At 40.6% G+C, this 25,268-nt stretch overlaps 1 protein-coding gene across 6 annotated transcripts in view; it reads right to left on the minus strand.

Annotated features, from left to right (window-relative positions):
* The window catches only part of LOC108413075 (adhesion G protein-coupled receptor E5-like), a 44,292-nt gene that overhangs the window by 8,408 nt on the left and 10,616 nt on the right, over positions 1-25,268 (minus strand). The window contains exons 2-14 of one of the 6 annotated variants that reach the window (XM_037543848.1): positions 16,504-16,581; positions 16,131-16,283; positions 15,874-16,002; positions 11,749-11,880; positions 10,819-10,950; positions 10,203-10,334; positions 6,875-7,006; positions 6,589-6,626; positions 6,348-6,443; positions 5,068-5,221; positions 2,019-2,135; positions 1,721-1,914; positions 840-1,016 (exon numbers count right to left, since the gene is read on the minus strand). In XM_037543848.1, the coding sequence (XP_037399745.1) occupies positions 840-1,016; positions 1,721-1,914; positions 2,019-2,135; positions 5,068-5,221; positions 6,348-6,443; positions 6,589-6,626; positions 6,875-7,006; positions 10,203-10,334; positions 10,819-10,950; positions 11,749-11,880; positions 15,874-16,002; positions 16,131-16,283; positions 16,504-16,581 (1,664 nt within the window). The remainder of the gene's footprint in view (positions 1-839; positions 1,017-1,720; positions 1,915-2,018; positions 2,136-5,067; positions 5,222-6,347; positions 6,444-6,588; positions 6,627-6,874; positions 7,007-10,202; positions 10,335-10,818; positions 10,951-11,748; positions 11,881-15,873; positions 16,003-16,130; positions 16,284-16,503; positions 16,582-25,268) is intronic. The other 5 variants (XM_017685418.2, XM_037543849.1, XM_037543850.1 and 2 more) reach the window with 5 other exon arrangements.

The raw sequence follows: 25,268 nt of genomic DNA on the forward strand, positions 1-25,268 counted from the left end.
CTCCTCCTGGAGATCTGCATTCCTGACAAGTTTCATTCCAGCCTACATCTAACATGCTGCCTCATTCTTACCTAACACTAATGCATGTGATCCAGCCAATGAGGGAGTTGTGAAGAAGTTAATTATCTGGAGAAGGTGTGGCAGATTGTGGTTGAGAGTACACTCTGGAAGAAGGTAGATCTCTAGGATCTGGGTTGGTGACCACTGATTTATGGCATCACCTCCCCAGAATCCTTTCTGGTAGGTTTATTTTAAAGAGTGTGTGATTACGTTTTTTCATTTCTATGGGTAACTGTCAGGTTTCATGCAATTAGCAACATGTGACTACTTCAAAGCACAATGAACGTATACTCTATATGGACAAAAATATTGGGACACCTACACATCACACCTACAGGAGCTTTTATGAATCCCATTCTAAATCCATGGGCATGAACATGGAGTTGGTCCCCATCTGCAGCTCTAACAGCTTTCACCTTTCTGGGAGGCTTCCTACAAGATGTTGCATCCAAGGGAATTTTTGCCAGGTCAGACACTGATGTTGGACAAGAGGGCTTGGCTCGCAATCTCTTTTCTTGAGGTCAGTGCTCAGTGAGGGCCAGTCAAGCCACATCATGCATTTATGGACCTTTCTTTGAGGTCATCAGTGCGACCCACTCTACTGTCAGTGTTTGCCTATCAAGACTGTAAAGCTATGCATTTAATTTTGTCCACTTGTTAGCAATGAGCGTGGCAGAAACACTTGAACTCAATGATTAGGACGGGTGTCCCAATACTTTTGGCCATGTCACGTATAGCAACAGCTGCTCAGAACAAAATGAATGCTGTGCCAGCTTTACCTTGACTTCATACAGGGCCATAAGGACAGCGAAGCTGCTCAGGTGAGACCAGGTGCACACGGCATGCGTGGAATTAAACTCCGCCGTCATGCAGCCCTTCTGTGACCACGCCCCTCCATCCCGAGTCTCGTCCCAGTACACACAGCTGTAGTTCAGCTGCTCAGACACCGCCCCATTCTGAGGAAAGAGCAAGAGAACATGAATACGTGTGGAAAACCGTTATCGTTCAGCAACTACAGGGATTTCACTGGAAACTGGTTAAGCTATTCTTAGGGTCTTGTAGAAGTTTGTACTCAAAAGGGCTAAAGGTTTTACTTTTCTCAGTGTACATTCTGATGATTTCGTTGATTTTCTAAGTGGAGATCTACTTAGAAAATGTACGTAAATCATTAAATATGGCATTATTTTGCTAAATTTTCAGGTTGGGGAAAAAAAATATAAAAAAATACACTGACAAAAGTTGTTGCTTCCATTTACTTGCTATTGAATGCCGAAGATAAACTGAATGGTAGTAATTGTGTTGATGTAGTGCATTTCATTCATGTGGTAGCTTTGTTCACATTTACATCAAACAACTTTTCAGTGTTACATAAAACTTTCAAACAGGTCACATTTTATACTTGCTATTTTCCCGCAATGTGTTAAAGTCAAGCAAATAAGCACTAGCTGTGCATTAAAATGTGCATAAGTGCATTATCTATAGAGGATGCGTTCATTTCTTTTCACTTAAAAATGTGCAAAAAAAAAACACCTTATATACACTGCCCATCAAAAGTTTGGGGTCACCTACATTTGGATAAATTAGCATGTTGTGTGTCTTTATATGAGTGTATATTTAGATTTAGAAGTTTTTGTGTCTGCTAAAATGTGTGTTTGTTTACCTGCAGGTGTTTGAAGGTGAGCGTTACGGGCTCGGGCAGATGTTCAGTTTGGGTGTTACTGACGAGCACCGTCACCACTCGGGAGTTGAGCTCGTACGAAGCGTTTCTGCCCTCAGCCTTTGGGTCCTCCAGGGCAGGGGTGGTGGGGTAGTTCAGGCTTTTATTATAACTGACCAGAGCCACGTAGGCAAAACCTGAGGATGATTACAGGAGCATTACATCCATCTGAATAGCTCTGTGCATTATGTGTACTAAAGGTGTGTGTTTGTGTGTTTATAGTGTGCAAGTGTGAGGGTACCTGGGTACTTTTCCCCAGCTGCTGTTTTCCAGCTGATGTTTAGATGAACACCTTCAGTGTTCATAATCATACTGCCATTAGGTGGCGTCGGATCCCTCTTCACCGCAAGACACGCCTCTGTGAAAGAATCACCATGACTTACTTAAACCCAATCAAGCTTAATACATTTAAAGCCAGTTACTCATTCAGCCTAATGAGAAACTGTAGAACAGACTCGGTTTATATCACAATACCTACATTTAGAGTCGGTTATTCATTCAGTCTAATGAGAAACTGTAGAACAGACTCGGTTTATATCACAATACCTACATTTAGAGTCGGTTATTCATTCAGCCTAATGAGAAACTGTAGAACAGACTCGGTTTATATCACAATACCTACATTTAGAGTCGGTTATTCATTCAGCCTAATGAGAAACTGTAGAACAGACTCGGTTTATATCACAATACCTACATTTAGAGTCGGTTATTCATTCAGCCTAATGAGAAACTGTAGAACGGACTCGGTTTATATCACAATACCTACATTTAGAGTCGGTTATTCATTCAGTCTAATGAGAAACTGTAGAACGGACTCGGTTTATATCACAATACCTACATTTAGAGTCGGTTATTCATTCAGCCTAATGAGAAACTGTAGAACGGACTCGGTTTATATCACAATACCTACATTTAGAGTCGGTTATTCATTCAGTCTAATGAGAAACTGTAGAACGGACTCGGTTTATATCACAATACCTACATTTAGAGTCGGTTATTCATTCAGCCTAATGAGAAACTGTAGAACAGACTCGGTTTATATCACAATACCTACATTTAGAGTCGGTTATTCATTCAGTCTAATGAGAAACTGTAGAACAGACTCGGTTTATATCACAATACCTACATTTAGAGTCGGTTATTCATTCAGTCTAATGAGAAACTGTAGAACAGACTCGGTTTATATCACAATACCTACATTTAGAGTCGGTTATTCATTCAGCCTAATGAGAAACTGTAGAACAGACTCGGTTTATATCACAATACCTACATTTAGAGTCGGTTATTCATTCAGTCTAATGAGAAACTGTAGAACGGACTCAGTTTATATCACAATACCTACATTTAGAGCCGGTTATTCATTCAGTCTAATGAGAAACTGTAGAACAGACTCGGTTTATATCACAATACCTACATTTAGAGCCGGTTATTCTTTCAGTCTAATGAGAAACTGTAGAACGGACTCAGTTTATATCACAATACCTACATTTAGAGCCGGTTATTCATTCAGCCTAATGAGAAACTGTAGAACAGACTCGGTTTATATCACAATACCTACATTTAGAGTCGGTTATTCATTCAGCCAAATGAGAAACTGTAGAACAGACTCGGTTTATATCACAATACCTACATTTAGAGTCGGTTATTCATTCAGCCTAATGAGAAACTGTAGAACAGACTCGGTTTATATCACAATGCCTACATTTAGAGTCGGTTATTCATTCAGCCTAATGAGAAACTGTAGAACGGACTCGGTTTATATCACAATACCTACATTTAGAGTCGGTTATTCATTCAGTCTAATGAGAAACTGTAGAACGGACTCGGTTTATATCACAATATCTACATTTAGAGACGGTTATTCATTCAGTCTAATGAGAAACTGTAGAACGGACTCGGTTTATATCACAATACCTACATTTAGAGCCGGTTATTCATTCAGTCTAATGAGAAACTGTAGAACAGACTCGGTTTATATCACAATACCTACATTTAGAGTCGGTTATTCATTCAGCCTAATGAGAAACTGTAGAACAGACTCGGTTTATATCACAATACCTACATTTAGAGTCGGTTATTCATTCAGCCTAATGAGAAACTGTAGAACGGACTCGGTTTATATCACAATACCTACATTTAGAGCCGGTTATTCATTCTGTCTAATGAGAAACTGTAGAACGGACTCGGTTTATATCACAATACCTACATTTAGAGTCGGTTATTCATTCAGTCTAATGAGAAACTGTAGAACAGACTCGGTTTATATCACAATACCTACATTTAGAGCTGGTTATTCATTCAGCCTAATGAGAAACTGTAGAACGGACTCGGGTTATATCACAATACCTACATTTAGAGTCGGTTATTCATTCAGCCTAATGAGAAACTGTAGAACGGACTCGGTTTATATCACAATACCTACATTTCGAGTCAGTTATTCATTCAGTCTAATGAGAAACTGTAGAACAGACTCGGTTTATATCACAATACCTACATTTAGAGTCGGTTATTCATTCAGCCTAACGAGAAACTGTAGAACAGACTCGGTTTATATCACAATACCTACATTTAGAGTCGGCTATTCATTCAGCCTAACGAGAAACTGTAGAACAGACTCGGTTTATTTCACAATACCTACATTTAGAGTCGGTTATTCATTCAGCCTAATGAGAAACTGTAGAACGGACTCGGTTTATATCACAATACCTACATTTCGAGTCAGTTATTCATTCAGTCTAATGAGAAACTGTAGAACAGACTCGGTTTATATCACAATACCTACATTTAGAGTCGGTTATTCATTCAGCCTAACGAGAAACTGTAGAACAGACTCGGTTTATATCACAATACCTACATTTAGAGTCGGTTATTCATTCAGCCTAATGAGAAACTGTAGAACAGACTCGGTTTATATCACAATACCTACATTTAGAGCCGGTTATTCATTCAGCCTAATGAGAAACTGTAGAACGGACTCGGTTTATATCACAATACCTACATTTAGAGTCGGTTATTCATTCAGCCTAATGAGAAACTGTAGAACAGACTCGGTTTATATCACAATACCTACATTTAGAGTCGGTTATTCATTCAGTCTAATGAGAAACTGTAGAACAGACTCGGTTTATATCACAATACCTACATTTAGAGTCGGTTATTCATTCAGTCTAATGAGAAACTGTAAAATAGACTCGGTTTGGGTTACCCTATCAAGTCACATGCACTTACTATTGGTAGACCGTGTATACCTGTGTGAATGCATATATGCATGAATGTGTGTGCTGCTCTACCTGAGTTGTTGTTGTTCATTTTAGTGAGGGGTTCACTGAGCTGGGGTCCGATGAGGCGGAGTGTATCCTCCATTGTCCCCAGAAACGTACTCAGCGTTGAACTGTCTCTGACATTACCGCTGGACATCACTTGACCACTCACATTCATGAGGTGCTACAAAGATCAACCACAGAAACAAAGAGTGAGCTGGACACATGTGCATCTGCATACACTACCACTTTTCAAAGTCTGGAGTCACCCTTCAAAAAAGGAAGAATCACCACTGAGAAGTTCTGATTTACTGTTCAAAACTTTGAAATCTCCATTCAGAAGTTTGGAATTGCCTTTCAGAATTTTGGAGTTCTAATGAAAATGTCCAAAATCGCCAATTAACAATGTGCAATTACTGTTTACATGTTTGGAATTTTATAAATGTTTGAAATTTGTGTTTAAAGTTTGGATTCCAAACATTTGGAATTACCATTTAAGAGTTTGGAATCATTCAAATATTGATAATCACCATTTAAAACGTTTGGAATCTGTTTGAAACATCCAAACAACCATTAAAAACTTTGGAATCAACTTAGAAAACTTTGGAATCAACTTAGAAAATGTTGGAATCACCATTTAAGTCTTTAGAAGATGCTGTATAAAGTATTTTATATGTAATATTATGTTCAGTATTATGTTACATATGTGATATGTGTATGTTTTATGTGAGCTGCACCTGGGAGGACATTGCAAACAGTTATTTCTGGCGGTCTATGTCTAAGGTAAGAAAAGGTGTTGCTTCCGTGCCTAATTTGGCATTAGTCCAGGCAACAGTGTGCCTGAACCAGCCTATATAAACACAACCATTTTGGTCATGTTCAGTGGGTCAGCTTGGTGTTTGTGAACCATGCCGCAAAGAAGAAATAAAAAACAGTGCTACAGATCCAAGGCTGGACACCTGGTCCTGGTTTTAAAGAAAGTGGAGTCAAATTGTGGTGCCGTGACCCGGATACTGAATGACCTTTATCACTGCACATAGGTGAGTGATGAACCCAGAACCAGTAAGTTAGCCTCTTTATGACCATTCAAAATTTTGGAATCACAGTTCAGATGTTTGGGTTACCATTAGTTAATTGTGGAATCACTACTCAAAAGTTTAGAATCACTGCTAAACATTTTGGAATCACAGATAATGCTTTCTTTAACCATTGAAACAACTCTGCAGTTATGGACCAATAAATTACTCCTTTGCTGGACTCTCTAGAGTTATACGCTGTTATTTATCTGGAACATGCATGTGTGTGTGTACCTTCAGTAAAGTTTCTCCTGAGTCATGTTGCTGCTTCGGATGACTCAGTGACTGACAGTTTGACTTAAACAGATTCAATAAATCACCCATTGCAGCCTAAGAGAGAGAGACAGAGACACAGAGAGAGAGAGAGAGAGACAGAGAGAGAGAGAAAGAGAGAGAGAGAATGTTATAACATTTCTGAATGCAATATTTGTTTTTTTAATGTTTTATGCAAATATAATGCTTGCTATATTTTTACCTGTTTGGATGTGATATTGGCTCGGTCGCATTTCAGCTCTGCACACACAACAAAACAATTAGATCATTTGCTATATGTCAACAGAGCTAGAAAGTGTGGTAAGGAGTTTATGAATTTGTTAATTTCCCTTTTTTTCTTTGTTTGAATAGTATTTACAGTATCAGTCAAATGTTTGTACATATCTACACACCTCGTAATATTTCCTATTTTTGCACATTCAGGTGTGTTCATCGGTACTTCACATAAGCCTGTGTTTCTGATGAGTAAATGGCATGTGTTGTCTTACCTGTGCATTTGGCCTGGTTGTTTCCATAGTTACTGTATCCAGGGTGGCACGTGCAGTTGTAGCTGCCGGGTAAGTTGTTGCATTTCCCATGTTCTCCACACTTGTGTTCCTCACTTTCACATTCGTCGATGTCTGAGAGAGGCAGAAACTCTGTCTGTTATCTGGTTCTTTGTTTTGGTTCTAATATATCTATGACTATTTGTGTTTGCATCCACACATCACATCACATCACATCAAGGAATTACAGTTACAAGAGCTGCGATTCTTTGAGCTGACAGTGAAAAAATGACTTTGTACATTAAAAAGCTTTAGTTCAATTTGAGACGTTAAATGATGATTTGATTCAGCAGTTCAGCGATTTCTTAGTATAATATTGGTATATTTTTAATTAGCAGTAGGTGAGCAGTTGTTTGGGAATCTCTGTCTTGGCAATTCCTCTGTGATCTGCATATACAGTTGACTTCTGAATGCTGCCTTAAGTATCACATGCATTGTTTTGTTCATAAACCAAGATTTATTCAATTCATAGACTTTAAGAAGAGCTTTTACTGATGGAAATGATTCAGTATTCAGCTATATACTTATGAAGAAAGCAATTGCATAAGGAGGGATTATAACAAGGTATTGAGAAACCTTCGTCGAACAAAACAAAACAAAGAAGCTGAACGATGGACTGGCCACCCCAGAGTCCCGGCCTCAACATCACTGAATGGGTTTGATTACTTCAAATAATGATCAACCAGCTTCTACGACTGAGCTTTGGAGGTGTGTCTGCAGATTCTTTGAGGAGCTGAAAGTGAGTCTCCTGAAAAGAATGGAAGCTAGAATAAAGGTAAAGAGTGACTCACTGACCCTCACACAGCTGAAACGAGATTTAGCTGCTGTGTAATTTTCTATTAAATGTGTTTTCTGCTTTTCTTCTATGCTGAAAATGAAAAACTTGATGACTACAAAATGGTGGTGTGGTGTTTGTAAGGAACTTCAACAGACCCAGGCCCAGTGCTACCCCAACATTGCAGGAGAACACAATATCTGAGAAGAACACCACAAGTAACCACCCTCCTGTGTACAGTTACTCTAATTTACTGCAAACTAAATCAGCATCAAACACAGCAGCCACAACACACTGACCTATTTAACTGGGAGTGTGGTGCCCTCTGACAGCCACTGCACATGGCAATACTCCCTAAGGTCCTTGAGGCTGTGTGGCACCTGTGGTGTCTGTTCTCAATCATGTTAATCTATTTTGGTGACACAGAAATAATTGTTGTGTTGATTTACAAGTGTAAAGATGTAGTCATTAGTTTTAGTTCTAGGTCCACCTGCATCCCCTTTGATGGGTCAAGCTTTGGAGTGGGCTACTGCTATTTGACCCCAGGTGCAGTCAGACATGTATGAACCAATTTCTAAGAAAATTTTGGTCTGTTTACAGTCAGTCTCGTGAGGGACATTCTCAGGGAGAACTTCTTGTAAGACTTTGTCTGCTACAATCTGGAATTTTGTACACTGGATGCTGGTAGCTTTTGGAATGAGTCAGACTTGTTGATAACATTTCATAACAGTCTTAATATAGACATTTTGTCAGGAACGGCTGGTAAGTATGATGAACTTTCTCCTGAGGAACTGATTTTGCTAGCCATTTACCTGGATCGACTGAAACTAACCAATACCAGCATCGCACATCAGACATTGACAGCTCACCACTGAATCTCCGCTTCCACTCATCTCACCCATTCAGGTTTCTTCAAAGGATCAAGTCCACTAAGAATGAATGCAGTGTGACTCAACCTCTCTCACAGGAGGAATTACTTCGCAGGCTACATGGACAGGTTTTAAATGACTGTCGAGTACGCCGGCATAGACCTCAGATGCCAACCCCAAGAAACTCTATGCACTGATGTGGTAAACGTGGTAATGTTCTCACAAAGGGGTGGCTGCAAAGTTGTTCCAGCTACCTGTGACCTTGTGCTGCCCCAAATCTGTTTTTCTCATTTCAGCTTTAATCAACTCTGAAGCTGAAAGAACTTTTATTCACAAAGCCCCAGTGGAACAACTCCTGATTCCAGTGGATCCTCTTTAAGTATCTTCATTTGTCAGCTGTGGAGGGTGACCTAATTGTAGAGGGGATCATTGATACTCTCACTAAACCTGTAACTTTGTATATCAGTGCTCTCCATAAGGAAGAGATCAGCTTTTTGTGTTGAATTCTTCAGCCTACTCCATCATTCTAGGCCTACCCTGGCTGCACAAACATAACCCCAATATCGCCTGGTCAAATTCTCAGTTTATAACCCTTTTTTCAGAATCGGTGTCTTGAGTTCCCCAGTCTAGCTTTAACTTCCACGTCCATTTAACGCCTTAATTCAGATAGTCCTATGGCGATTCCCTCTCAATATGAAGACCTTAAAGAATTTTTTTTTAGTGAGAATAAAGACACTGAACCTCCTCATCCAGAATATGACTGCTCTATTGTCCTATTGAGGGTGTTATTCTCCCTACATCTAGAGCATCTTATCCCTTACCTTTAGTTCCAGTAGCTTTGGAACAGCTTGGAGGCACTACAATCCTCACTAAGCTGGACCTTCGTAGTGCTTACAACCTCGTGCGAGTTAAGAAAAGTGGGAGACTGCTTTCATCACTAGTAGAGGGCACTACAAATATTTAGTAATGCCATTCGGCTTCTCTAATGCTCCTTCTGTCTTTCAAGTGTTCATCTACCATGCCCTCAGAAACATGATTGGTAAATCTGATATAGCGTACATGGATGGCGTTTTGATTTACTCCCCAGATCCCATTACCCACATTAACCATTTCCATCAGGCTTTCTCCAGACTCTTAGAGAATTGTTTGTATATTAAAGGTGAGAAATGTAAATTTAATTTGTCATGCGTTCTTTTTAGGTTACAGTATAAGCTCTAAAAAAAGTTTGTATGGATGATTCAAAGGTTTAGGCAGTTCTGAACCGGCCCATACCTACTTCAGTCAAAGGTTTCCAGCACTTTATTGGATAAGCAAGTTTTTACCATATATTTAGTCATGGTTATAGTAGCATCGCTACCTCATTAACTGCCCTTCTTAATGCCAAACACCTTCTTTGGAACACACAGTCTGAGGAAGCATTCAGCTCCCTATAGTCAGTAGTCACTTCAGGGTTTATTTCGGTGTCTGGTTCGTCAACCTACTCTACACTAAACATGATCAGTGATCAGGCCCCTGTGGGTTTAGTAGCGTTGCTGTCCATAGAGAGTTGTAGATGAGTGTGTGTTGAAGTGATGAGGTTAGCCAAGCAATGTGAGTGTCCATCATCTACAATCCTATTGGCCCTCACCTTCACATGGGGTACTGCTGTTGCCCTGGTTACGGAACCCCACGGGGCAAGTGCAGGTGAAGCTGCCATGTGTGTTACTGCATAAGCCATGGGAACCACACACAGCGGGATCATTAGCACACTCATCAATGTCTGCAGTGGAGACACACACACACACTTAATCAGTTAATGAGTTAGATGAAACGTTGTTCGTTAGTTAGTTGAAAACATGTTCGGGTAACATTTGCGAATGATTTTGTGGTAACACTTTATTTGGAGGGTCGGTTGTAGAGGCTTTGTAAATGCTCAGTCTGTCCTTAAGTAGCATTAACTACACATCTATTAAATAAAGCAGAACCTGAAGTTCAGTATAAACTTGAAGTTCTTATTAAATCTATTACCTATTTCACTAAATGTATTCCTAACCCTAAACCTAACCCTAACCTTAAGCTCAGGGCAAGGCCTACACCTATTCCTAACCCTATAACCATACTGTTGTTGATAATCAACTGAATAGCACTATGAAGTTTGTACCTGCAGAGCATCTATAGGAGAGAATCCGAATAAAGTACGACCGATTCTTTCAGGAAAAATGTCTTTCTAATAGTAATAAATATTAAATCCTATTGGCCCTCACCTTCACATGGGGTACTGCTGTTGCCCTGGTTACGGAACCCCATGGGGCAAGTGCAGGTGAAGCTGCCATGTGTGTTACTGCATAAGCCATGGGAACCACACACAGCAGGATCATTAGCACACTCATCAATGTCTGCAGTGGAGACACACACACACACACACACACACACACACACACACACACACACTTAATGAGTTAGGTGAAACGTTGTTCGTTAGTTAGTTGAAAACGTGTTCGGGTAACATTTGCGAATGATTTTGTGGTAACACTTTATTTGGAGGGTCGGCTGTAGAGGCTTTGTAAATGCTCAGTCTGTCCTTAAGTAGCATTAACTACACATCTATTAAATAAAGCAGAACCTGAAGTTCAGTATAAACTTGAAGTTCTTATTAAATCTATTACCTATTTCACTAAATGTATTCCTAACCCTAAACCTAACCCTAACCTTAAGCTCAGGGCAAGGCCTACACCTATTCCTAACCCTATAACCATACTGTTGTTGATAATCAACTGAATAGCACTATGAAGTTTGTACCTGCAGAGCATCTATAGGAGAGAATCCGAATAAAGTACGACCGATTCTTTCAGGAAAAATGTCTTTCTAATAGTAGAAAATATTAAATATACAGCACATCATTTAGAGCAGCACATTCACTGTTGGATTGTGTACGCTGCTTTTACATGTCACGTGTATTCATTAAGTTTTTTTGTTAATAAATCAAGATTCGTTCAATTTAGAGATTTTTCAAAAGAAACTGACCAACCCAGACATTCAGGAAGCTCCTCTACACTAAACATGATCAGTGATCAGGCCCCTGTGGGTTTAGTAGTGCTGCTGTCCATAGAGAGCTGCAGATGAGTGTGTGTTGAAGTGATGAGGTTAGCCAAGCAATGTCAGTGTCCATCATCTACAATCCTATTGGCCCTCACCTTCACATGGGATACTGCTGTTGCCCTGGTTACGGAACCCCATATGGCAAGTGCAGTTGAAAGTGCCGGGTGTGTTACTGCATAAGCCATGGGAACCACACACAGGGGGCGCTCTAGCACACTCATCAATGTCTGCAGTGAAGACACACACACACACTTTTCTTCAGAAATGTCGATTTTATGCAGTGATAAGTTAGAAAACGTGTCAGTTTCATTACAACTGCAGTGTATGTGTTCAGATGACGCCTTCAACATGGCGGTGGTAGCATGACAGAAGACTGACTGAGGGAAGGGGACAACTCTGAGAACTTAGCCTGGAGTTCTGGGCAGCTTCTGCCTGTAGCTAGAAGGCTGAAACCCCCTTATAGCTCTAGTAGGAGAAAGAAGGAGGAGTTCAGCTGTGTTTCCCTCTCCAAACACATAACATGACTACATTTAAAGGCTGAAAACATACTTTAGACAGATACACACTGTACAAATTCAATTTGCATTCTTACTTTAGTGCAGCAGTTATAACCCTCAGGACTCTAAACAAAAGCGTAGGATTAATTATTCCAGTAGCCGCAACAATAAAAATTCCAAAATTCCTGTAACAGAGCAAATATTCTAATATTCCAATAGCCATTACAATCAAAATATTCCAATATACCAACAGCCATAAAAACAATGAACATTTGTCATGATTGGCACCTCCCAGTCATCCATGTGCTTCCTTGTTTTGTATCTTCCCAGTCCTGCCCCCTTGTTTCCAGACCGTGCCATCTGTGTCTTGTTATCCCTGTTCTTGTATTTAAGCCCTGTGTTTTCCCTAGTCTGTTGCTGGTGTCTGTATTATATTGTTTGGTCTTGTTTCTTATGACTTGTGTGTTTAGTCTGTGTTTCTTTCGTCAGTCCGTTCCCCGATCTATCCGTGTTGGCTCTCTTAACCTGGACCGTTTTGACCCTGAATTTGGATTTGCCCCTAATAAATTTCACTTCTCTCAGCATGTACGTCCGCCTCTTCATCGCTCCCCCACATTAGAACATTCCAAAATTCCTTTAACAGGACAAATATTCTAATATTCAAATAGCCATTACAATCAAAATATTCCAATATACCAATAGCCACAGAAACAATGAACATTCCAATATTCTGATGGTGACATTTACAACAAAACTTCCAATAAACCAACAACCGTTACTGCAAAATATTCCAATAATCATGATAACAAAATATTCCAATATTCCATTAAGCATAACAACAAAAACTATTGCAAGATAAAATCAGCCACAGCAATAACGTTCGATATTCCGATATGTCCACTCGTATTGCATAAGAATTATATTGTGATACACATTAGAATGCAAATTTAATTTGCGTGTGTGTGTTTGCGTGAGGTGTTTCAGGCCTAATGGTCTTGATGTGAGGGGTCAGTTTCTGTATTTCTATTTGGTCAGTTTCTGTATTTTGGTCACTTCCTTCTTTTCTGTGGGTGCCTTTCTTCAGCACTGGCCTTATTTAGCTAGAAAAACAAACAGCTAAAACAAAAGGAACTTCCTCATCAAGTCCTGCTGCATTTACACATATCATTGTCTTTTTCCCAGTAAAGACAAACAAACAGCCATCCACCACATCAAGGCCAACGTACAAAAGATAACAGACCAGTGGTCACCAGCTCTGGTCCTGGAGATCTATCAACCACAACCTACCAGACCTGCTTCAGAGGTTTGAAGAGGCCCTGAGCTGTTGTCATAATTGTCTGGATTGTTTCCATGAAATAATGAGTTAATCAACATGTTATCTTAAGATAAAATATTTGTCATCTTGAGATCACAAGATAATTATCTCATTATCTCAAGAAAGCCACCTTGCTATCTTTCGATCACATCATAATTAACTTGTTTTCCTAAATTCCAAAATCCCTGTATCCCCAACAATACTAAAATATGCTAACCTAATATGCATAACTCAAAATAACTTTGTTATCTTGAGATAACAACATAATTAACTTGATATATCGAAATTGGGTTAGGGAGGGGGCAGCATGTTAGAAGCTGGTTGGAACTAAACTCTGCAGGAAAGCAGATCTCCAGGAGGAGGTTTGGTGACCAGTGGACCATCCATTGTACATCAATTGGATGTACATCATCCTCACCCTTAGCAAAAAAGGTTCTACACAGTACCAAAAAATGGTTCTTTGGCTTGTAACAATAGTGAAATCCTTTTTGCTGCTATATAGAACCACATACAGCACAGGCTCTGTTAATCTCAGGAACCCTTTCATGATGCAAATAGCCCTTTATTCATGACAAGGGTTCTTTGAGTGTTCAAGGTTCTATATAGAACCATTTTCTTTGCTAAAGAACCCTCGACAAACCAGCTTTTTTTAAGTATTGCTAATAAACTTAAATATTACACACCTCACAGCACTTCAACTACTAAAATTGGTGAGCTGTGAGTTTGGCTGGGTCTGCGAGCGAGAACAGTTGACCCTTTCAGAAATACTCTGGAATATTTTCATTGCAGTTGATTACTAATAGTTAAATAGCTAAAACCCCTTCCACCCCAAATGTGGTCAGTCAGCCTGGACATGTTTGGTGTCTAAGGTTTGTTTCTTTTGATTTGCAATGGAGCTATGAGGCTAAAAATGGACACAAGTCCTGCAGCAGGACTATGTTTAAGGCTTATCAAATAAATTATGCTCAGAGTGAAATTCATCTACTTTAGCACTGCTAAACGACTGGAAAACCTGCACTGACTGGCACGTTTTAAGGTTTCTCCGATTAGTCACGCTAATAGCTGACATCGTTCTAAGATGGCCTAAGTGATTATTTGGCTTGGCATTCTTCACTGGCATCCTGTTGTGGCTCAGTGGTCTGATCCCCTATAAGGAGCTGGAGAGGGATGAGATGCTCAGGCGAAAGGCCGATGTGGAGAATCGATAAGACCACTGCTGTTCAGCCATTTAGAGGAAATCCACTTTGAGCAGGCTTAGCCCGTTTCCCTGATTCCCAACATAGGCAATCAGACAAGACATGTTTGGTTTCACACTGGAGCCACAATGCTAACATAGTTAGCAATGGAGGCTAATTAGCATGATGCTAACTGCATCGGTGCAACTGTGATCCATAAACAAGGAATAAAATGTGCCACGTGGCTAAAATGTGTACGTACTGCTGTTTTAATAACGAAGGGTATATAATTGATATTTGAGGTTTAAAGATGATCCAGTTTGACTGAACTGTAGTAATAAGAGTCTTCAGTGGTTTTTCACTATTATGCACTCATAAAACTGTTTCTTTTACATTCTGAACTTACTGGTCAAACCAACACACATTGTTTTTTTGTCATACTTTGTCAATTTAACTCACTTTCATAATCCATTATATAGTTAAAGCAACTCTATGTAGTATTTGGAGATTTGGAGACCCCTCTGGTGGAATTGCATGCAACATAAAGAAGAGCTGGTTACATTTATGGCATTTGGCTGGCGATCTTATCCAGATTTTACACAAGTAGGTGAAGGTGGTGTTGGGAGTCTTGCCCAAGGACTCTTATTTGTACAGTGTAGGGTGGTTACCCAGGTGGGGGATTGAACCCCAGTCTACAGAGTAGAAGGCAGAGGTGTTACCCACTACACTAACCAACCAATAGCTGTGCTTTTGTGCGACTTTTGCGAGTGTTGAAAGAGAATTCAAAGAGAACTCAGTCTTCTGAGGATGTGGGTGAAGGATCTTCATCAGTATGATGTTCATTTTAAGGTCATTTGAGGCCCAAACATCGAGCGGGACCTTCTTTTGAGCCTGTCCGGATGACCATCATTTGTAAAGACGTACCAGGTGGTGTGAAAAACTCCTGCCAAATCCGTTCCAGCACCTCTAACTTTTAAAAGATCATTTCAGGCTTTACAGCAACGCACACTCTCCACTTCACTAGTGTGTTCTCTTCTTTCCACACTCAGTAATGCCATTTCTTTCACTTTTAGCAAAAAATATTATACAGCGCTGCGTTAAGGGTATGATGAATTATATTTTCACTTAGCTTTGCATTCTTTACTTCAGGAGACATTAAGACAAGACATTATTGTTCTATATACACAATGATGAAATAGAAATAATAAAGCAAAACCGTGGACAAGATCTCACCTTTACAGGTGGAGGTCTCTGTGGACTTCCAGAAGCCAGGTTTACACTCACACGTGTACGAGCCAATAGAGTTCTTACACGTCGAGTTCTCGGGACACATCTTCTCTTTATCTGTGCACTCATTTATGTCTGAGGAGAGGAGGACAGGAGAGAGAAGGGTTAACATGTTTACAGATTATTTATAAGAGTATCTTGTGTGTTTACAGTCCAGTGTGCTCTAAGAGTGATAAGAGTGTTCGTAGGTGTGTCACTCTCACCTTTACACTGGCCAGTGGTGCCAGTAAAGTTGAGCTTTGTGGGCTGAAATCCTGGCTGACAGCTGCAGTAATAGCTGCCGTCTGTGTTGTGACAGACTGAATTATGACCACAGATACCGGGATCTTCCTCATGTTCCTCACACTCATCCTCATCTGAAAGAGATGGAGAGAGAGAGATAGTATGAAGAGAGTATGAAGAGGCATTACGCGACATGTTGAACATTGCTGTGAGGATTTTATTGAACAGTGAGGTCAGGTACTGATTTGGATGGTCAGTTCTGGACCAATGCTGGGCGGCTTTATACCCGTATACTTTGGGCATGATGACAATAGGCTCATGTGCAGCCATTCACCAAATATCCAGATATGTTACCTATACACTGCTTTCCCACGTTCTTGAACCCAGTACCACATGACATAGTCTTTCCAGTGAGCACAACCAGGAGGAGACCTAAAAAAGAAGAGGAAAGAAATTATCACTGGGTATCAAAGGGCCATCCATATACTGACCCGTCCATCTGCTAAAACGTGATACTGATACTCCATCATACTTCTCTTCTTTTCTTTTGCAGTGTAATTAGCATTTTATATATATAATCTAATATCCATATAACTGCTGTGTTCCTGTTTTCATGAGGCTTGGTTTAGTTCATTCTGTTTAGTGTGAGTTACTGAAGGTATTCAGAACCGGACAGTTACTACAGCGTGTCATTTTCTACAATATCAAAACAAAACAAAACAAGGAGGAGAACACAGAACAAAACTAAATAAGATGTATCAGATTAACAAGGCATTATTTTAGATAGATAGATCAACAAGTCAATAGATACACCTTTGTCCTTTGTCATTGCTCAGGACAGGTACAAGGCAATGAAATGCAGTTAACATCTACCAGAAATACAAACAGCAGAAGAAATGAAGAAGAACAGAACAGAAGCCGTCAGGAAGCACGAACAGCGTCACCGACTCTGACCTAAACACCACATCTTTACAGAACACTGTGATGGTTAATGTCAGTTCTGTCCTGCACTGTTCGTATCATTTAAGGACGTATGGTCTGGAACCTGAAGCCTGGTGTAGAACCTTGTGGAGGTTCTGTAAACTTCAAATAAAGTTTGTCATCGTTTCACGTCACATTTACAAAAAGACTGACAGGTTCTGTAGAGAAACAGCAGGTACTGTTCCACAGGGTCACTCCACAGATCCAGTTTGGGCACCTTCAGGTTTTAAGAGTGCGTTCTCCAGTCTATCCATCTGACTAATCGCCTGCAAAGCTGCTGCACATGCAGAGTGTGTCCAGTAGGGGGCAGGCTAACATCAACTCTTTCTGGGGTCCTGCTGTCCTGCAGAGTTTAGTTCCTACCCTTCATCTACGGCAAAAACTGGCAGTGAGTGAAATCATCTTAAATCTAGTCGATACATCTGATATCTCTCATTGTTAGATTGGTAGAATCTTATTATAAGATTATTAAACTAATATCTGGACATTTTTATTTGTTTTAAGTGATTTAAGTAAGTCAAGTTGCTCACTGTATTAGCTGATAATTTGTCTGGTCTCAAGCGTATTTCCTTTGTTTAACATATCAGTCAGATTTAAGACCATTTCACGTGCAAAGGGCTCATGTTTTGCAGTGTAGCATCTGATCCAGCCAATCAAAGGCTTCTGAAGATGTATACTGGCTGGAGAAGGTGGCTGGAACTAGATTCTGCAGCTAGGTACATCTCCAGAATCAGGGTTGGTGACCACTGAACTACGGAAACGTTCACTCGTTGGTCAGATGCAGCTTTGTAGATACATTTAAAGAGAATCACACAGCAAAAACACCATAAACCAGCAACTTCTACCCACAACCACAAGAGCTTCCTGAGGAAAAGCTGATGAAGCTCTGTGCTCCTAACCGCAGTGTATTCCTGTTTGTTTCAGCCAAATATGATACATATAAGTACAACCATATGATTAGTAAAGAAAGTGGATTGGGTTATTGTAAGAGAGTAAATGTATCGTTCTATATGAATTGGGTTTGGCGGTTGGTGGTATACGTACAGCATCTACTGCTAATCTTGAACTACTACACACGTTTGGTTCTGTGTCTTACAAAACATGAACCCAAGTGCAACTGTAGGAACCAAGAGTGAGGAGTGTTATTCTGCAGCTCCTGAACACTCGGACAAAGTTAAGGCCCCTCAAGCTCCACCCTCCACCCTCCTGCTGTACAACCCAATTTAGCCATCCTTTGCTCTAATCCACCAATCCAGGTGCTTCCACTCACTGGCCACTTTATTAGAAACACCTACCTTGTGCTTCCACTCACTGGCCACTTTATTAGAAACACCTACCTTGTGCTTCCACTAACTGGCCACTTTATTAGAAACACCCACCTTGTGCTTCCACTAACTGGCCACTTTATTAGAAACACCTACCCTGTGCTTCCACTCACTGGCCACTTTATTAGAAACACCTACTTTGTGCTTCCACTCACTGGCCACTTTATTAGAAACACCTACCTTGTGCTTCCACTAACTGGCCACTTTATTAGAAACACCCACCTTGTGCTTCCACTCACTGGCCACTTTATTAGAAACACCTACTTTGTGCTTCCACTCACTGGCCACTTTATTAGAAACACCTACTTTGTGCTTCCACTCACTGGCCACTTTATTAGAAACACCTACCTTGTGCTTCCACTCACTGGCCACTTTATTAGAAACACCTACCCTGTGCTTCCACTCCCAGGCCACTTTATTAGAAACACCTACAGTGTACTTCCACTCACTGGCCACTTTATTAGAAACACCTACTTTGTGCTTCCACTCCCAGGCCACTTTATTAGAAACACCTACTTTGCACTTCCACTCACTGGCCACTTTATTAGAAACATCTAACCTGTGCTTCCACTCACTGGCCACTTTATTAGAAACATCTAACCTGTGCTTCCACTCACTGGCCACTTTATTAGAAACATCTAACCTGTGCTTCCACTCACTGGCCACTTTATTAGAAACATCTAACCTGTGCTTCCACTCACTGGCCACTTTATTAGAAACATCTAACCTGTGCTTCCACTCACTGGCCACTTTATTAGAAACATCTAACCTGTGCTTCCACTCACTGGCCACTTTATTAGAAACTCCTACCTTGTGCTTCCACTAACTGGCCACTTTATTAGAAACTCCTACCTTGTGCTTCCACTAACTGGACACTTTATTAGAAACACCTACTTTGTGCTTCCACTCACTGGCCACTTTATTAGAAACACCAACCTTGTGCTTCCACTAACTGGCCACTTTATTAGAAACACCTACAGTGTACTTCCACTCACTGGCCACTTTATTAGAAACACCTACTTTGTGCTTCCACTCACTGGCCACTTTATTAGAAACACCTACCTTGTGCTTCCACTCACTGGCCACTTTATTAGAAACACCTACCTTGTGCTTCCACTCACTGGCCACTTTATTAGAAACATTTAACCTGTGCTTCCACTCACTGGCCACTTTATTAGAAACACCTACAGTGTACTTCCACTCACTGGCCACTTTATTAGAAACACCTACCTTGTGCTTCCACTCACTGGCCACTTTATTAGAAACATCTAACCTGTGCTTCCACTCACTGGCCACTTTATTAGAAACTCCTACCTTGTGCTTCCACTAACTGGCCACTTTATTAGAAACACCTACTTTGTGCTTCAACTCACTGGCCACTTTATTAGAAACACCAACCTTGTGCTTCCACTAACTGGCCACTTTATTAGAAACACATATTTTTGTGCTTCCACTAACTGGCCACTTTATTAGAAACTCCTACCTTGTGCTTCCACTCACTGGCCACTTTATTAGAAACACCTACTTTGTGCTTCCACTCACTGGCCACTTTATTAGAAACACCAACCTTGTGCTTCCACTAACTGGCCACTTTATTAGAAACACATATTTTTGTGCTTCCACTAACTGGCCACTTTATTAGAAACTCCTACCTTGTGCTTCCACTCACTGGCCACTTTATTAGAAACACCTACTTTGTGCTTCCACTCACTGGCCACTTTATTAGAAACACCCACCTTGTGCTTCCACTCACTGGCCACTTTATTAGAAACACCCACCTTGTGCTTCTACTAACTGGCCACTTTATTAGAAACACCAACCTTGTGCTTCCACTGACTGGCCACTTTATTAGAAACTCCCACCTTGTGCTTCCACTAACAGGCCACTTTATTAGAAACACCAACCTTGTGCTTCCACTCACTGGCCACTTTATTAGAAACATCTAACCTGTGCTTCCACTCACTGGCCACTTTATTAGAAACACCTACAGTGTGCTTCCACTCATTGGCCACTTTATTAGAAACACCAACCTTGCACTTCCAATCACAGTCTTCTTCATATGAAAACACTGTCAGAAACTGACCATTGATTAAGGACTAGAGGATGGCTAACAAAAACTGTACATCAACAGATGAGCTACAGTCTCTAACTGGACATTAGCAAATTGTCCAGTATAACTAAAGTATAAGTCAGTATTCTCACCCAAAGCCAACGTGTAAGAGCCAAAGCTACCCAAACACACAGAACTGTAGATAAACGTCTTCACCATTGCTGCATGTGCACTTTTATCACATCTCACACTTTTCACAGATCACATGGAAAATGCTCGCATTTGTGCAAAGTGCTCAGTTTCATGTTCTCACTGTTCTCTCGACAGCGGCGCCAAGTTGAAGACAGAAAGCAAACCGCAGCAGATTTCCTCCTCTAGACCTTTCAACATACTTCACACTGCTCACGTCAGCACCTCAGCGCACTGACCTCTCCTCCAGACCAAGGAGGACACAAACAATCACACTTCAGAGACTGAGCTCAGATATTAATACAATAAAGAAATCACAGTGTCTTCAGAACGTGTCACAGTATGTCATGTACAATGTAGGTCAATGTACCCAGGTGTCCTGAGGACTGAGGCCCTGTCCCGTTTCTTCTTTCTACCCCCACCCCTTGTTTTTGAATGTCACCTTAACCCCATTGGAACGGAGTTACAGGGTAGTGGTTGCCCAACGAAATGAAAACATCACTTCATTAACAGCTACTAGCGCTGCTCTGTAGGCGACCCTGCCCGTCTGCAGGGACAGCAGAGGGGGGGAAAGTTCAGCTCCTCACTGCTGGGCTTTAGTTACATTTAGGGATCATACGCCTTCAAAGAGGGGGGCAGTTATTTATTATCACCCCCCCTAATTCTTCAGTGATGTGAAGCTGAAGTCAGAGATTCTTGAAAATTTTCCTGTTCCACCTTAAATGGTGCAGCAGTTGCATCCTGGCACTTCAGGCAGACTATTTAAGGTGGAACGGGAAAGATAGCTAGCTAGTTACAGAGACATGAGCATACTTTTAGCAACCTCTGTTTGGAGGATCAAGTAGCCCCGACACCCCCCCCCCCCCCTCAATCTCAACAACAATCGGGACACCCCACCCCTAGACGTGAGCGCTCATAACAGAGGGGTAAGGGCTCAGTGGTAGGGGTGAAGGGTGGAATGGGACTGGGCCTTAATCTACACTAAAAGACACACTCTTAGAAAAAGGTGGTTCTTCAGGGGTTCTTTAGTAAAGAAAATGGTTCTATGGTTTAGGCTCATAAGCACTGTTGGGTTTCTTTGATGACGTATTTAATAAAGCATTGATATCTAAAATGTAGCCCATATATCTGATATTTATTATCAGAACATTCTAAGAGTTTTAAAAGTGCTTCGACACATTTTTACTGGTTTTAAGTCATTTTTATCCCAGTTTTATTCCACTTTCAGATCGTTCTACTTGTTCCAAACACTATATCATACTGTTCTTACAGCAGGCTCACAAAGAGTTCACAGAGGCTCACAAAGCATATCAGTTAGGTTTCTCTTGCCAGTACGGTACCTGTGCAGTAGAGTGACTTACAGGAATAACTATAGAAATATAGTAACACAAATTAAGGAAAAGTCTAGTCTGAGACCTGTGATCATAAAGTCTAGCAGCCGAAGGCAACAAACAGCCCCATGCACGAGTTTCTGGAGCAGATAGCGTGAGGGCCGGTGCTCAAAACTGACCACAGGATTTGAGCTACACAGTTAATTAGGGCAGCACACGCGTGTGGGTTAGGAGAAAGCGGTCAGACCACAGGCTGAACAGGTCAAGCTTTTACTAAGAACTCAAGTTTTAATTGAGTTTGTTGGTGTTTCATGGAACCATTCAAACCAAAGCCTTTTTTGGCTATTGATATATATATATATATATATATATATATATATATATGTATGTATAAGAAGATACACATGCACTACACACACCACCATGCACTAAGCACACTAACACGCTGCAGAATCGATGACCACAGCTGTAAGATCTGTCATGGTTTTATGATGTATGTGATGGACCCAGATTATACGGAGGTTCGAAAGGGCACTGCTTCAAATCAGACTCAGATCTGACCCGATTTAACCTCAATGTTCTTCCATTACCCTCTAGATGACATTTCGACATTAGACTCCACCCAACACCTGTGGGAGATTTTGGGCCGTCGCTGTTCACCACCATCATCAAAAGGATGATGCCATCCACTACAGTTCCAGAGGAAGGCTCAATGGAGATGTTCTAGTGGCACATGGTGGCCCGAAACCAAGACAGATAGATAGACAGACAGGTAGATAGATTACAGCAGTAAAGAGCAAAACATATATATATACAGAGAGAGAGAGAGAGAGAGAGAGAGTGACAGAGAGAGCAATGTTGGAGCATTTCTATTGGTCCATTTGTCAATAAACAATGTAAAAAAGGAAATACACACACACACACACACACACACACACTCCCTGTTTGTGAAATACTGCCCTTTGGCCCTTCCATTCTAATGACCCTCCACTGCCGATGGGCCGATGTCCTAATTTGGACCTGCAGTGCTGTAAATGTCCCCGTATGGAAGCGTCCCTTCACTCTTCCTCTGTCCTTCTCTTCCTATTTTCTGCTATTCTGTCTATTCTCTCCATGCAGGAGTAGCTGAATGTGTTTCCCCTCGTGTATTTTTACCCTGGGCAGTGGAGAAAGGCCACTTTTAGGTGGTCAGTTTAAGGGACGTTTCAAACAAAGCATTAAAATAGCCGATTTTAAAGCTTGGTGGTGTTTAAAAGTAGAAATAGCAGATCGTTATCAGTGCGTCTCTATTTTCATCTGGACCTCACGGACAGAGGAACACTCACTCACACACACACACACACACACACACACACACACACACACACACACACACACACATAAACACTGGCGCGCTGAGGTGGCGGAAAAGCAGCAGAATGGTCTTTAACAGCCAGGCCTCCGTCAAGTGGTTCCTTCATTAGTGAGTGTTGAATGATGAGGCCAAGGCTGTTACTCATAACCCTTAACAGAGCTCTGACCTCCAGCCCCACCCCTGACACACCAACATGCATCAGCTTTGGCCTCGCAGGGTTTGTTCTCTTCATATTGTAGCATTTTCTACAGCAGGGGTCTTTATTTAAAATCCAATAAGGTCCAGTTAGAGAAAATCCCCTCAAGCGAAGGTCCAGAACATCATAACGTCTGACCTGCATCATGACTCAGCGCCATGTACTGTTTACTGAAGTAGCCGAGTAGGAATATCAGCATCTTATACAGTCAAACTGAACATTGGATCAAATAAAGTCCAGTTCGGTCAGATTTCAACAACATTTACTGAATATCAGATCAAATAAAGTCCAGTTCGGTCAGATTTCACCAACATTTACTGAACATCAGATCAAATAAAGTCCAGTTCGGTCAGATTTCACCAACATTTACTGAACATCAGATCAAATAAAGTCCAGTTTGGTCAGATTTCAACAACATTTACTGAACATCAGATCAAATAAAGTCCAGTTCGGTCAGATTTCACCAACATTCACTGAATATCAGATCAAATAAAGTCCAGTTCGGTCAGATTTCAACAACATTTACTGAACATCAGATCAAATAAAGTCCAGTTCGGTCAGATTTCAACAACATTTACTGAACATCAGATCAAATAAAGTCCAGTTCGGTCAGATTTCAACATTTACTGAACATCAGATCAAATAAAGTCCAGTTCGGTCAGATTTCAACAACATTTACTGAACATCAGATCAAATAAAGTCCAGTTCGGTCAGATTTCACCAACATTTACTGAACATCAGATCAAATAAAGTCCAGTTCGGTCAGATTTCACCAACATTTACTGAACATCAGATCAAATAAAGTCCAGTTCGGTCAGATTTCACCAACATTTACTGAACATCGGATCAAATAAAGTCCAGTTCGGTCAGATTTCACCAACATTTACTGAACATCGGATCAAATAAAGTCCAGTTCGGTCAGATTTCAACAACATTTACTGAACATCAGATCAAATAAAGTCCAGTTCGGTCAGATTTCACCAACATTTACTGAACATTAGATCAAATAAAGTCCAGTTCGGTCAGATTTCACCAACATTTACTGAACATCAGATCAAATAAAGTCCAGTTCGGTCAGATTTCACCAACATTTACTGAACATCAGATCAAATAAAGTCCAGTTCGGTCAGATTTCACCAACATTCACTGAACATCAGATCAAATAAAGTCCAGTTCGGTCAGATTTCAACAACATTTACTGAACATCAGATCAAATAAAGTCCAGTTCAGTCAGATTTCACCAACATTTACTGAACATCAGATCAAATAAAGTCCAGTTCGATCAGATTTCACCAACATTTACTGAACATCAGATCAAATAAAGTCCAGTTCGGTCAGATTTCACCAACATTTACTGAACATCAGATCAAATAAAGTCCAGTTCGGTCAGATTTCACCAACATTTACTGAACATCAGATCAAATAAAGTCCAGTTCGGTCAGATTTCACCAACATTTACTGAACATCAGATCAAATAAAGTCCAGTTCGGTCAGATTTCACCAACATTTACTGAACATCAGATCAAATAAAGTCCAGTTCGGTCAGATTTCAACAACATTTACTGAACATCAGATCAAATAAAGTCCAGTTCGGTCAGATTTCACCAACATTTACTGAACATCAGATCAAATAAAGTCCAGTTCGGTCAGATTTCACCAACATTTACTGAACATCAGATCAAATAAAGTCCAG

The sequence above is a fragment of the Pygocentrus nattereri genome, chromosome 12, assembly GCF_015220715.1.
Source record: "Pygocentrus nattereri isolate fPygNat1 chromosome 12, fPygNat1.pri, whole genome shotgun sequence".
NCBI lineage: Eukaryota > Metazoa > Chordata > Actinopteri > Characiformes > Serrasalmidae > Pygocentrus > Pygocentrus nattereri.